Source organism: Euprymna scolopes, chromosome 9 (assembly GCF_053919585.1).
Source record: "Euprymna scolopes isolate OS-2025 chromosome 9, ASM5391958v1, whole genome shotgun sequence".
In the NCBI taxonomy this organism is placed as follows: Eukaryota; Metazoa; Mollusca; class Cephalopoda; order Sepiida; family Sepiolidae; genus Euprymna; species Euprymna scolopes.
The window spans coordinates 141,194,460-141,209,167 of NC_136490.1; the positions used below are offsets into that span (position 1 = coordinate 141,194,460).

General features: G+C 28.6%; 1 protein-coding gene across 46 annotated transcripts in view; it reads left to right on the top strand.

Moving 5' to 3' along the window:
* Nucleotides 1-14,708, top strand: part of LOC145284881 (CLIP-associating protein 1-B-like) — a 450,911-nt gene that overhangs the window by 423,787 nt on the left and 12,416 nt on the right. For 24 of the 46 annotated variants that reach the window (XM_080133914.1, XM_080133920.1, XM_080133919.1 and 21 more), the window contains 2 exons: nt 2,640-2,718; nt 12,316-12,382. In XM_080133914.1, coding sequence (XP_079990040.1) covers nt 2,640-2,718; nt 12,316-12,382 — 146 coding nt within the window. Of the gene's footprint in view, nt 1-2,639; nt 2,719-5,363; nt 5,406-12,315; nt 12,383-14,708 lie in introns of all 46 variants that reach the window. The other 22 variants (XM_080133909.1, XM_080133916.1, XM_080133935.1 and 19 more) reach the window with 1 other exon arrangement.

Here is a 14,708-nt window from a genome sequence, read left to right on the forward strand (position 1 = left end):
ACCAAAAACTGGCAGGAATTTGGTAGGCAAATCTTTTAAACAAATGTATATATATATATGCATACATCAATATATATAGAAAGAGGTTTGCATTTACTATAACCTTTGTACGCAAACATTATGCAAGTATAAATCATGTAGAATATCTGCATGAATATAATTACATGTAATAGTTAACTAAAGATGATCGTCCTATAAGAAAACCGAAAAACCTATTAGGGAATTAAAGTGAATGTTTAAAAGAATATGCAAATTAGCTTGATCTTTTGCAGATGGATGCAATTTTATGACCCATATGTAAAAATGTATTTTCTTTTTAAATAAATAGAAAAAAGGCTTTTTAAAATGAATATCAATACACACACACAAAAAAAAAAAAAAAGAATTAAAGGAATAGAGATAAGAAAATCAAATTTCATGAGTAATAGAAGAGCTGCTGTAGCAGTATCAGAATTTTTGTAGGAATTTTTGACACCCCTAACACGAAACTGCGAATACAATATAAAAATCTCGGAATTTCTCTGTTAAAAGTGGGTTATTTATTTTCTTTATGGATTATACTTCCAAAATAAACTATTACAGTTGTTTTAAATGTAATAGAAATATATATTTTTTTTTTTAAAAAACAGTTATGAATTTTCCGAACTCAATATTTTTCAATTTTTAAACTTTAAAAATCTATCAAAATTTTTCTATTGATTCTATTTTGACGATATTTTCAGGGTCAATGTGAAATTTTATGTTCTTTCCAATAAATCGGATATAATATTTTAGACAAACGTTTTTTTTTTTTAAATTCACGAACCCCCCCCCCATCCCAACTTTTAAGTGTCTATTAAAAAGTAAATAATTCATTTAGTCACCCGAAAGTAAATAATTAATTTACTCACAAATTGAAGAGAAAAGGTCAATACATAATATATTCAAATGTAAAAAAAAAACAGTGTTCTTTTAGAATTTTACCTGTAAAGTTTGAAGTTTAAAACCTTTTTTTTAAACCACATTATTTGTTTTTTCTTTTTTTTTTTTTTTTAATGGAACCTTGGTCCTTGCTCCTTTAATTGAAAAAAAAAATTAGGGCTTGAATTACATTTTTCGAGGAGTTATAAGCTTGGAAAGACAGGGGGTCAAATAATTCACGCCTCCCATTTTGTAAATGTCTAATAATAATTAATTTAGACCCCGATAAGTACATAATTATTTACTCACAAATTGAAGAGAAAAGGTCAATACATAATATATTCAAATTTAAAACAAAAAAATATACTGTTTTTTTAGAAATTTACCTGTAAAGTCCGAAGTTTAAAACCTTTTTAAAAAAAAACACTTTTTTTTTTTTTTTTTTTTTAATGAAATCTTGGTCCTTGCTCCTTTAATTGAAAAAAAAAATTAGGGCTTGAATTGCATTTTTCGAGGAGTTATAAGCTTGGAAAGATGGGGTGGAATTATTTGCTATTTCTGACACTGCTAGAGCTGCTGTCTTGTCTGCCATTTTATAAACAATCTAAAAAGGACAAAGGGAGATAATTCAATAATTCAAACTCAAAATTTGTTGTAATGCTTACAATTCCTATTAATCGCTTAAAAATGATTTTCTTCATAAAAATAAAACTACCTTATCAATTTATGTAATTTTTAGAATCTAATTTTGTTATTTTGTCACATGTATGTACATAATACAGATTTGTCTTTAATTTTTGTTTTTTTTTAATATAGGGGGAATTCTGGACAAGAACCACAATTTTTAATCAGGTCTGGCAGTTTTATAAGAAAAAAAAAATCAGTTAAGGGGAATATCTTATTCTTTAATAAGAGTTATCCTTCCCTATTTGCTTTTATCATTTCAGGTTTACTTTTGTTTTTTTTATTATAAACAAAAGCAAGGATTCATTCATAATTTATGTTCCAAATTTTATAAGATTCAGTCAAATTGTTCGGTGAATCCACATAGTTATTTTCTTGAGCCATTTCCTGCTTTGAACGTCATAGGAAGTAGACAGTGTTAGTTAATTTGTTGCCTCCCCCACTACCAATTAGGTTCCATGCTATTTGTTTCATTTTATTATCGCACAATTATTTGATACAAAACTATTTTAAAAAATAAATGTTTATTTACATTTTTTTTTCCAAATAAATGTTTATTTACATATATTTTTAAATGTCTATTTTTAGACACGTTTTCACTGAAATAATGAACACTAGATATGGCATATCGAATGAATTTTTCACATGTAATAACTTGGGAAAAGAAAATGAATGAATGTTACCATAGTTCCAAAAATATGAATTTGTCACGTTTTTTTTTTTTCTAAATGTTTAATTAGATATTTTTTTATATACGTTTATTTACAGACAAATTTTCACAGAAATAATGAATATTAAAATTCTGTTTACAAATATTCTATGTATGTGAAAATAAAATGAAACAAAATATGAAATTTTATTGAGTGGGGTCGCTTAATTAACTTCCTATGGCGTGTAATGACATTCAAAATAGGAAATGGCTTGGAAAGTTAATATGCAGGTTTGCCAATTCTTTTGAAGTTAAAATTTAGAGTTTTTTTCCTTTTATTATATGAAATTTTCTTTTTATTGAAAATATTTTTTCCCTTTCTAACATTGTATTTTTTTTTTACCAGCCGACCTTGAATGGGTATAATAGGACAAATACAATTTCAGGAGCCATGTTGGATATGGAAAATGATTTATTTAATGAAGGTAAGCATTGCTGAATTGCATTTTTCTTACTCTTAAATTTGAAACAATAATTTAGAAATTATTATTGTATGCATTAACAAGAAGTTTATTCAAGTGATGCAGATTAATTTTATCTTTAAATTTTACGAAAACAAATCTTTCTGTGTTTAAGATATAGTCGACAAATCAATTTTTTAAAAAATATATCATTTTGTCCTCCCTTGGTTTCTCGAGATAAGAAAAAAAAAAAGAAAATTGATTCTAATTAGATGTTTTATCAATGACCTTTTATTTTGTATTTAATAAGAATTCTTAGATATTCTACTATCTTGAGTTTTAATTTTGTTTTGTTTATAGCCATTTTGAAAATTAAAAGAAAAAAAAAAAATAATGAAAATACATTAATTAATCTTTATTTTTCAGCCATCTTTAGCTTATCTACGAAACTGATATAGTTTATAGGTAAAAAACTAACAAATTATTTTTAATTGTTTTACAATATATTAAAAAAAGAATGTTTCAAGATGCTGTTACTTTCATGTTATCCAACAGTTTTTGGTGACATTGTGTATTTACTCATCCAAATGGGTTCTGGTTTTGAAAGTCCTCAGAAGTAAACCGTGTTAGTTTATTTGAAGGCTCCTGCAAAAAAATATAGGTCAAAAGTAAAGTTCTTTTTTATAAAATATAAGAATATCTGTAAACTAATATTTTTTAATATGTTTATTTACAGATTCATTTTTAAAGTAATAATAAATATGGAATGTATTATATGTGTTTTTAAAACATAATAAAATGAATGGGTGAATATATATTAGCAGTAAGGATCATAATAGATTAAGTAAATGAACGTCATATGAGCAAGGTTTTCAGATTGAGCAAAGGGACATAATTCGGTTTTATCTTCCAATTAACTAAAACTGTTTACTTCTGAGGACTTTCAAAACCGGAATTCATTTGGACGAGTAAATATGCGATATCCCTCTCCCCCGTTTTCCAGGAGTTTAAAATTGTTTTAAATGTACATTAAAAAAGAAATTCACCTCTTTACCATTTCATTTTGTTTTATAATAAAGATTTATTGCATTTATATCTGTATAATATATTATTTTTATTACTCTCCATTTATATCTGTATAATATAATATTATTTCTATCACTCTCCATTTATATCTGTTTTATAAACTCAATGATTTATTGTATATCCACATCGTCCGCCTCTGCTTTTTAAGATGCTGTTTGCACGGTTTGAATGTGTGCGTGTCTCGCCGCAAAATCTACCATTTTAAACCTGTGACACCTGATGAGAGAAGGAAATAACTGTGTTATAGCTGTTTGTATTCCCTTTCATTTTAAGGCTATTTTCATGCTCATTGTATAATTGGCCTATGTTTTCATTAACATGTTTAGAATAACAAAATATTTTAAAGTTATTTATGAAAATTCTATTGTAATTATTATTTAAAAAAAAATTTTTTTTGTAACTCTTGTTCACCTTAAATGAGGTATATTGTCACTTAGATGTAAGAGGTTACTATTTGAAACCATGTCTACAGGGGACTATGTGAGGATATGAGTAAGATGTCTGTTCACATTACATTTAAACTTCAGCATATTAAGTACAGTCAGGGAAGCAGGATACAGGGAGGGACCACCAAAATCTAGCAGTCCGAATGGAAAAAAACTATTACAGTAGATATTTTTCCAGCATCTAGGGATATCTACAGTGAAGGAGTGGGATTTTGCTGCTAAATGGGTTTATCAGGGGTATGTACATCGAGGGGGGTACAAGTGCAATAAATTCAGTGGAGCACATTCCATTAATTAACAGGTACAGGAATGTAACACTGCAGTAATAGTACAGTCAGGGAAGCTTGCTTGATAGTACAGGACCTATCAGATTGGAGACCTTTTTTTTTTTTTTTTTTTTTTTTTTTGCTTGCAAACATTTTTTTACCTTCAACTTCAAGGCTCTCCTTTCCATTACAGAATTTTTAATATCATCGTTACATTTATTTGTGGATTCTTACATGCCGTTGATGTTGACGGCTGCTTGGGAAGCTTTGTAATTGAGTTACAATGCCTCCAAGAGAAGTATATGTATTTTTCTTTGATATTCTTCATTATTAAATATTTATGTGAGAGTAAAAAATGGGCCATAGGTTTATTTTAGATAGCCTTGTAACTCTTGCTTCCCTGATTTGGTTCTTTAGTCCTTGTATTCCATGAGTGATGTTTCTGACAAAGGGGAAGAATTGCTGTTTTTCTGGATTATAATTTATACATATAACACACATTGTTGGATAGTTTTTATCTTGAAGTGGTATTTTATTTTTCAGCTACTGACATCAAATAGCTTCATGCATTGTTTGGGGCAATTTCCATAAAAAAAAATTATTTTGAATTCAAGAGTATGCATCAATTAATTACCGAGCATGTAAAACTTACAACCATAGCAACTTAAAATGAAGTTTTTTAAGAGTAAGTCGAAAGATCAACCAGCATTTTATTTGGAAGGTGAGCAGCTCACTAGGTGGGATGCTGGATATACAATATTTTTCCTTTGAAATCTAATCTTCTAAAGAAAAAAATTGATGTACATGCGTGAATGAAATGAGTGTTGCTCGTTGCCATTTAACACTGCGCTGCTCCTATTATTTTGTCCAGCTCCGTGGAAGTCACTGCTGGGGATACCGGTAACAAATTGTGGTGAGATTTCTTCCCCCAACATTATTCAGTGTTTTCTGCTTCCACCTCTATTCTACAAGTCGTCAACTCCTCCTACTCATTTGACTCCCTATTTTTGTCTCCCCATTCTTTCTCCCCCTCTTCACTTTGGATAGATGAGGTGACCACTAACCATAACCAAGTGTCCACAGAGGTGATCCTTAATCCTGCAATGACTAACAATACATTGTTTTTCCATTTTTAAATGTTCTTGCCTTTTTGTCACTCTCCTTAGCCAAATATTTTCCTCATGTAAGGCAGCTGCTACTGTTGCTCTCTATTGTGTATCATAGCATACACGTACACATAGTCCATCGTCCATACATTCCTCCTGACACAACGCCATATCATTTGTCATTCCATTTCTCTATTGATAAATCATCTCAATCGCATCATTTTGTACCTAAAGTAAAATAAATAGAGACCGGTTTCTACCATTCGAAAAATTTTCAAAGAAATGAAAATTTATTGAAAAATTAATATCAAGTTGATGTTTGTAGTTGATTTTATTATCATTGAAGTTCACCAGAGATTTGTTTGGTTATACGATAATTTTAGTAATTTTATATTTATAGTTTTATTAATATCATTATTTGCTGCATATTTTGTAATATAAGTCATATTCTACATTATGATATGTCATGGGAGTACTATCTTTGATTATTAAAAAAAAAAAAAAGAGTCAAATCATAAAATTTACAATTCTCTTTGCATTCCAACCATATTTCATAGAAATTTCAATTTATGCTTGATTTGTTTCTGAATTTTGAAGCTGATGATTGATTGGCATTATTTGGACTATTGTTTTCATATAGTGTGTTATTCGCACAATGTTTCGACCAATGTAACGTCCGACCATCTTAAAGTGTTTCTTGTTGATATCTGAACCTGCTACTACTATTACTAGCTATAATTTAGTTGTGACACTCTTCTGCAGGTTGAAAGTTCACTCCTCAGTGTGCGTAATATGAAGAATACGCTTGTGAATTATGACTTCTATCTGGTAATGGCTAATGGAACAAATGCATGCCATCTTCATGGATTAAATAAAGGGTTTTGTTAAAAAACCTGTGCAGATTTCCAAGTTTGACAGAAAGATTCCTGAGTTCAACAAGATACACCTGGAGAAACTCGGAGGTTGCATTGGACGCAATTTAATACAAATAAAACTCCAGATGAGAACAGTAGTTTGAAGAATCCAAATAATATGCCTGACTTGTCCAAATTTCTGCCATTAATGTCCAACAGTCTGTTTTATTGTTATTCAATGATATGCACACTGGACGTGGCCTAAAAATTGTCAAGAACTGACACCTCCATCCCTTTGCACTGACCTGAATTGGGCAGTTTAAAATTCAGGAATATTCTTTGGGTTCTTTTGATGGATATTATCTTAAAAGATAACTCACATGGATAAAACTTTGGGGAGGTCTGCTCCAATGATATCATTCATCACCACAATGGGGTACTGCCTGTGAATTTAATATTCCTTTGACACTTTGAAGCTGGTTCAACTCATCTAGGGTGAATGCTGTCCAACAAACAAACAAACAACTCTACAGACGAGGGGATCACAAAAGTATTTGTGCATATCATTGAATGACGATAAGACAAAGACGGTTATCAAACATTCAAATCTTAATTTCATTTCTACAAAATATGGTCGCATTGCAGAGAGAATTGAGGATGTTATTAATTCCATGGGTGACATTTTTTAGGGTATCAGATCACCCTGTGCAATTCCGTGTTTTACAATTATAGGTATTTTATTGGTTAAATGGAGAGAAAGTTTCTTTTTTAAAAAAAAAGTATGATTTAGTTAAGTATTTAAAAAGAACAATTTTGACATTAAAAATAAAATGAAGTCTTTTAGATTTTTAATATTTTGATTAAAGAAATTTAATTTTGAATATTTTGATTAATGAAATTTAATTTGAGTTTAAAAGCTTCAATGTTTTTCTACATTATTCAACTTCCTTACACCCTACTACCCTACAGGATGATCAGATGGTCCTCGTCGTTCCGACGGACGATCAACAACAACATTATTCAAAATAGGGTTTTTAATCTATAGAAAGAAAAAAGAAAATTATTTAAAAAGGTAATCCTGATATTCATTTTAGATTAGGTAGAAAACATTTTGAAAAAAATTATTATTAAATGTATACTAAAATAAATTTTGGATTTGAAGGATTTAAAAAATAGGAAGTTTTCAAATATTTTTTAAAATCAAAAAAATATATTTCTTTATACATTCTCAGATGAGTATAGTTTTTATTTAAAGTTGAGCAAGACCTAAAATGAGTTTTAAATATGAAACTTGATTTCCTCTTAAAAATGTAAATTTAGCATAACTTTATTTATTAAAAAAGGATTAATTTTTCTTCAACATTAAATATTTTCCTTTTGATATTTATAAATTTGGATTATTAACTTCATAATGATTTTTTTTTTTTTTACAAGAACAAAAAGGAAGGGAAAGAATGTGCTGTCATTTTTGATGGCATGAACCCACTATTATTTTAATTCTTTTTAAAAATGAAAAGAAATAAATTTCTCTGAAATAAATCTATTTAATTGTACAAAATGAAAAATAACAATGTCTAAATTAACGGGCCAATATTAAAATATATAATCTAGTAAAGATAGAACACACAAAAATCTCAACAGATTGTGTGGGCAAGGTATGTCTAGAAGGAATAGTGGAAGAATGCAGAAAAAGAGAGGTAAACCACCAAAAAGGCAGTGTTATAGATATTTTGGAATTCCAGGTCGATTAATTAACTAAAAAAGATAATGAAAGACAGGATATGATAAATAGTATTCTACAAAGTCCAACCAAGAAAGAGGCCAAACTTCAGTTTTGCCTCTTGCAGTACGCATATGCAAGTATTTTTTGTACTTTAAAATTGAAGAGTCATTAATGCTCAATACTAGTATAATTTAGAGATGGTCAAAGGAGGTTACTCTGGAAATACTACATCCACAGCTGTTAAAATGTATATTTCATAACATAGTTAAACGTTTTCTAAGGTTTTTATTTTTGCATGATTTTGGCTTTCTAGTGTAGACAAGAAACATCTTGTTTTAGTTTTTATTCATAAAGGATAATAAAATAAGTTTCCATTCAGATCTTTAACAATTTTGATTTAAAAAAAAAAAAAAAAATTATTAAAAAAATAAAAAAAAGAATCCATCTTCAGATTATACTATTTAAAACATTTTTAAAATTAAAAAACAAAATTCAAGCAGTTGAATAGAAAGGATATCTATAATAATTGTAAATATCTAATAATAGTATAAAAAGAATGTAGCATGGATAAATGCTGGTTTCTGTGGTTGGTATTGGTATTTATTGGAGAGCCAGGCTGGCAAATGGACAATCACGATATATGTGCCACTCAATCCTAGCTATTTCTGAGCTCATGTAGACAAATATTTCTTAGTGGTTTTCATACTTTGTATAACATTTTAAATTTGTTTTTCATCTTTTTATTTTTTATAAGAATAATCTAAATAATACATGTTTGTCAGTGCCAATACTATTAAGAAAAAATATTACGTTCTTTTTCAGTAAAAATAATTTTGTCAGCTAAATAAAATAAAGTGAATATGTAATTCTTTATTTAAAATTATTTATTTATATTTATTTATTTATATTTATTTAAAATTGTAGCAATTTAACTCCTCTTTAAAACACTAAATATTTTCTACCTTACCGTAAAAAATGATTGCCAGTTGAATATTTTTCAGATCAATAAAACTAGTGTCACATTTACATTTAAAAAATGTATTTATCAAAAACTGTACTGTTTTAGCTGACGTGATAAAACAGTTATCAGAACCTTTTTACTTTAGTAATGCCAGATTAATCACCAATCATCATCTTTGCTGATCAGATGATCTTTTTTTTTGGGGGGGGGGGGTGTGAACAATGAAAAAAAAATATGAAAGCATGTTATTATATAGATGTTAGGAAAAAAAAAACTATTTTGTAGACAGATATGTAATCCTTTAAAAATCAAAGTGTAATATCTGTTTAGATATTTTGATTTGTTCTGATTTTGCTCAGTGAAAAAAAAAAAATAACCTAGACTGAGGCAATTTTTATTTTTGTCCCAACCCAGAGTGCTTATTTTTGGAAGCTAGATTTTTCCTCCGCATTAAAATCTGATCTGTGATGAGGCAAAGAACACATTATATTAATGGATGCTGTCGGTGAAGTTAATGTCTTCAATCAATTATTAAATTAAACTTTTCTTATCAAGTATATTTATTATGTTTGTTTAAGTAGATGTTTCTTGTGATTAAATTGTGTGCGTGTAGTTTTCTTTTTTTTTTTTTTCTTTTGTACTTTTTTTAGGCGGATATTCTATCTTAGTTTTTAGCATGTTGTGCATGTGATTTTTAGTTGTGTCGAGTCATTGTGTTTCTCGTCTCCAGATCATAGTCTGATTCTGGTGTGTATTTTTGTCTTTTAGATTTACTAACCTTTTTGTTTTGATTGCATCTTGATTTCTACACAGGTAGAAATGTTTTGTTTTTTAAAAATTGGTTGAGGCTTTTGATTATGCCAGTTCTCAACTGATTAATACGAGATAGTATACTGTCCGATTTCATTTTTGATTTCTGGACTATTTTGTTACCACGTCTACAACAGAGCTCAAAACAATAGTAAATATAATTATAGCTCTATACAAAAGTAGGCCGAATCTGTTTTCAACTGAGGAATAGAAAAAATATACTATCTCGTATCTTTTTCGACTTGCCCTGAACTGATTCTGTTTTTACTATGTGTGTAAAAAAATCGATCATAATAGGTTACAAGCCGAGGATCAGTACTAGTCTGCAAATAAATTAAAATGTTATTTATGCAGAATAAAGACCATTCATAATGAAAATATCTGAGCAGTTTGCATAAAATGTCAGAAGGTGCCAAATGAAAGTTTGGTTATTTTTGAAATATTTTTTATTTACAATTTTTTCAGTGAAAATATATTTTTGTTATTGCAAAGATTATTGAAAAAGGAAAATGATATTCTTTTTGTTATGAAAAAAACCAAAACAAAACAAAAACAATGAATAATTATCAATAATTTTTACACAACTTTTTAAAAATTCAAATTAAGAAAAAAAAACAAGACAATCATTATAAGGTAAGTTTCATTAATGAATATTTGTTTATTGAATAACAAACAATCCCCCCCCCATTTTTTCTTTTTAATTTTTGTTCAAATTAAAATATTAAGTTTTTTTTAAATATCTATAGATAAAAGCGAGACTGTGTGTGAGGACACTTCTCAATCTATATACTCAACAAATTTTTGATCTACAGACTTGAAATTTGGTATATAGGGTATTCAGACATATGGAAAACCTTTTAATCAGGTTTTCATCCAGAAAAAAGGGCTGTTAAGGGGTTAAAATTGAAAAATTCATACTTAGTGGTCATCTGATTTTTCTCTGTTTGTCAACTATTGTGAATCGTCAACAATAAGAATAAGTAAGTTTTAAAACACCTTTTAAAACTATCAAGCTGGCCTAATGGTTATCATACTTGACTCATTGTTTTTAGGTTTTGGTTTTCAATCTCAAGTTCGAGCATTTTTTTTTTTTACTTACAAGACATGAACTGTTTAGAAAAAACTTAATACTCGCATGCACATGCCTCAATTTTTTTCCGTTTTTTTTTTTTTCTTTTTTTTTTTGTTTAAACTTCATTTTTGTTTTAAGGAACTTAACGTAACATTATGTTTAATATCGACATTACCGGGTACATCTTCTAGTATAAAATAAACAATACAGAATGATGGCGAATAAATGTTTTCTTAAATGACGTTGGCTGCTGTAATTTCATTGGCTTAGCATTTTGGCACCTTTCGGAACTTTTTGGCATTTTATAAACTGCCTGAAAAATTTCGGCAATAACAGTCCTTATTCTTCATAAATACGAACGTAATAGACAGTCAAGGGTTTTTTGTTGTGATCTGTGCCAACCATAACTTGTCAGTGATGACTGATCGAATTCCGATGTTAGTAGAAAATTTTATAAGAGTGCTTGTTCTTATTTGTGTTAATTTTGAGTTGGTTCGTAACTTCTAGTGACGTGTTTTAAGTGTATCAATTGCATGATTTGTTTATACTGCGATCTAGACAGATTGACTCATAATGAGTTTCCTTACTGAAACATTGTTTTTTTTTTTAATGTTTTTGTTTTATTTATTTTGTTTTATTTTTTGTTTTATTTTTTTTGTTTTATTTTTGTCATTTTGCTTTTCTCTTAATAGTTTACATTTACTTAGAAGTTTTTGTATTTTATTCATTTTATTTTTTTTAATTATGCTTAATGTAGGCAATAGATTTATTGAATATTTTAAAAGAACTAGTAGTCACAGCTTACTTTATTTTTGCTTGTATGAGTCACCATACTTCATCTCTGGTACTGTAGAAATATCTGTGTTTTGAATCCTGAAGGATTTTTAGTCTCCGTTTATGACCACTTTTTGGTACGACTCATTAACAATTCATGCATACTCATTATTACCCATGAAAAAAAAAATCAAAACTTTTCCGCTTCTGTTCCTTCCAAGGATTAACATTTGTTGTCTCATCCTCCAGTGTTCATGTGAATTATATATATATATATATATATATATATTACTAATACCAGAAACAATCCTTTGGGTTCAATGGAACTTCTACTTCTCCCCTCTTTTGTTTAGGTATTCTTTGTAGATCCTACCTTTCCCAAATGCTACGGTTCTCTGGTGTTTATCCTTATGCCTACTTTTATTCCGTCTGTCGGCTCTACAGAATTCTAACTTAATTCTCTCAAAGGTGCCTCCTCTTTTCTAAATCTGTGTTCAATCAATTTCATTATTTTGAATTTTAGGCAGCCATCATGACCAAGACGAGCAAATTCAAGAAATACTTACAGAACTTTCTAATCATAATTCAAGGTAAGTTGTAAATCACACAAACATTATTAATACAATTTTTTTCGACATTTGATGATGCAGAATAAGTTTTTCCTTTTGGTTATAATTAATGAATTTTTTTTTTTTTTTTTTTTTTTTGTGGAAACTTTTTACGTACATGTCAAATGCTATGTTAATTTTAAAATTATAATCTTATGCTCATTAAAATTTATTTAATTAAAAAAAAAAAAAAAAACTGACCAGAAAATAATTATTTCTGAAAATAAGACAAGTTCAGTAATAGAAATTGATGAGTTTCTGTTATTAAAACAAATATTAGTCTCCTGATATTTGTTTTATCTTTTATATTATCGTCATGTGTTCAATTTTCCATTTATTTATATTTTCCTGTTCATTAAAATATGCACAGAATTTTTGTTAATCCTCTATGACCTGGCTAAATTAATTTGTTCAGTCATAAATAAATGAATTTAATGGCATAAATAAAGTGGGAATCGATTCAAACATGCCTTGTATGTATTAGTTCAGTATCTGGGTAGATGCCAGATACCTCCAGATTGCAACTGACTATTGCTTACATTCAGTATGCCGCCTTCTGTCTCAGAGAGTGGAGGATTTCGTTTATCGTATCTATATATATAAATTTGTATTCCCATCTGTTTGTTTATTCACAGTTTGATTAATATATACAAAAGGTCCATTACCTTAATGTTTCATTTATTCCTATTATGACATAACCCATAAATTGGATGACGTGTTTAATTAAAAATTTAAATATTTAATTAAAAATTAAATATTTAATTAAAAATTGAAATATTTAATTTCAGGTCAATGAGAAATGTATCGTTTTTCTTGTTATTTTGTTATGTTATCACCTAGGCAAATGAACATAGTTTCCAAGAGAGAGAAAAAAAAGAGAGTATAGATAAAAGGAGTGAGAGGCTAAATCTAAAAAAAAGAGAGAGAAAAAGACAGTATGGGAGAAGTAGAGGGGAGGTGAGGAACAGTTAGTGGAAAATCAGCTAGCAAGATGACCTGATCACTTGCTCAGAAACCCATTTTATGACCCTTGCTGGTCGCTAGACAACAAAGAAAAGAAAAAAAAAGGGATAAGAAATTTATTGAGAGAAGAGAGAGGGGAAAAAAAGAGACCTTTCAGTACATGCGCATGAAAAATTTTCCATCACTTCACCCAGCGACAGATGAACGAAGATGTGGATACCCCCCCCCCCTCCATCAACAGCGAAAGAAACAAAGTAATGCCTTGGAGAAACTTCATATCAACAGCGAAAGGAAAGAAATAATGCTTGGGAAAACAAGCTGGCGCTGTCGGAATATAGGATGTTAATTTCACGAGTACAGGAGACATGATATTCCGAGAATAACCAAAACATTGGATGGATATGATAGAGGCGAATAAAATAAAGGTTAAAGTTCACTTTGAAAGTTAAAAGAAAAACAAAAGAGAAAAGAAACATAAAAACCTAGAGTTACCTCTCTCTCATATATTATATCAACGAATTCATTTTGCCTGGGCTGAAGATACATTTTTTCGTTTTGATATATTTCTTGTCGGCGGTTTCAGATGGTAGATAAAAACCCCCCTTCCACACCTATAATCTGTTTCTTTTATTTTACTTAAAGACCCCCCCCCCCCATCATAGTTTAGTGTTTCATAATAAAATTTAACTTTGAAAGTTACCATTGTGTGTCGTGTTTTCTGTTATTTTCATACGCTGTTCGTCGTCTATTGTATATTTCTGGTTTTGAAAGAGTCTCCCCATTTTTTTTATTTCAGCAAGATGTATCGAACTCGAGCCTACGTCTTTTAATGTTCATTGTATTTCATGAATGTCTTTTTATTATTTTTTTTATTACGAACTCACGAATGTGTTATTATTGTTTGTTTGCATTAATAATAATGGAATTCGTAATACTATATATAGTATTATTCTTGCAAAATGTACGATTAAGAGGTGACATTATTTGCATATTATATTAAGGAAAATCGATTTTATTAAATAGCAGTGTGTTATTGTTTATAGTGAGAGAATTGTTTTAAGTGTTCTATTTAATTTTATTATTTAAGTTTGATTTATATTGATAGCATATTTAATTTATTTTTACCAACATCGATTTTTTTTTTTTAATATATAAAACAGTTTGAGTTATTTCCCCTGGACACTAACTTTGTTCATTTTGTTTTTGACGGAAATCAAACTAAAAATAATTTGCACAAACTTTCAAGCATTATTTTTGGAATCAGTTCAAATAAAATGATTTCACAATTAACGTTGTGGTCCAGTGGATTTTTATTTTAAAATAAGCAATCCATTCAACTATGATT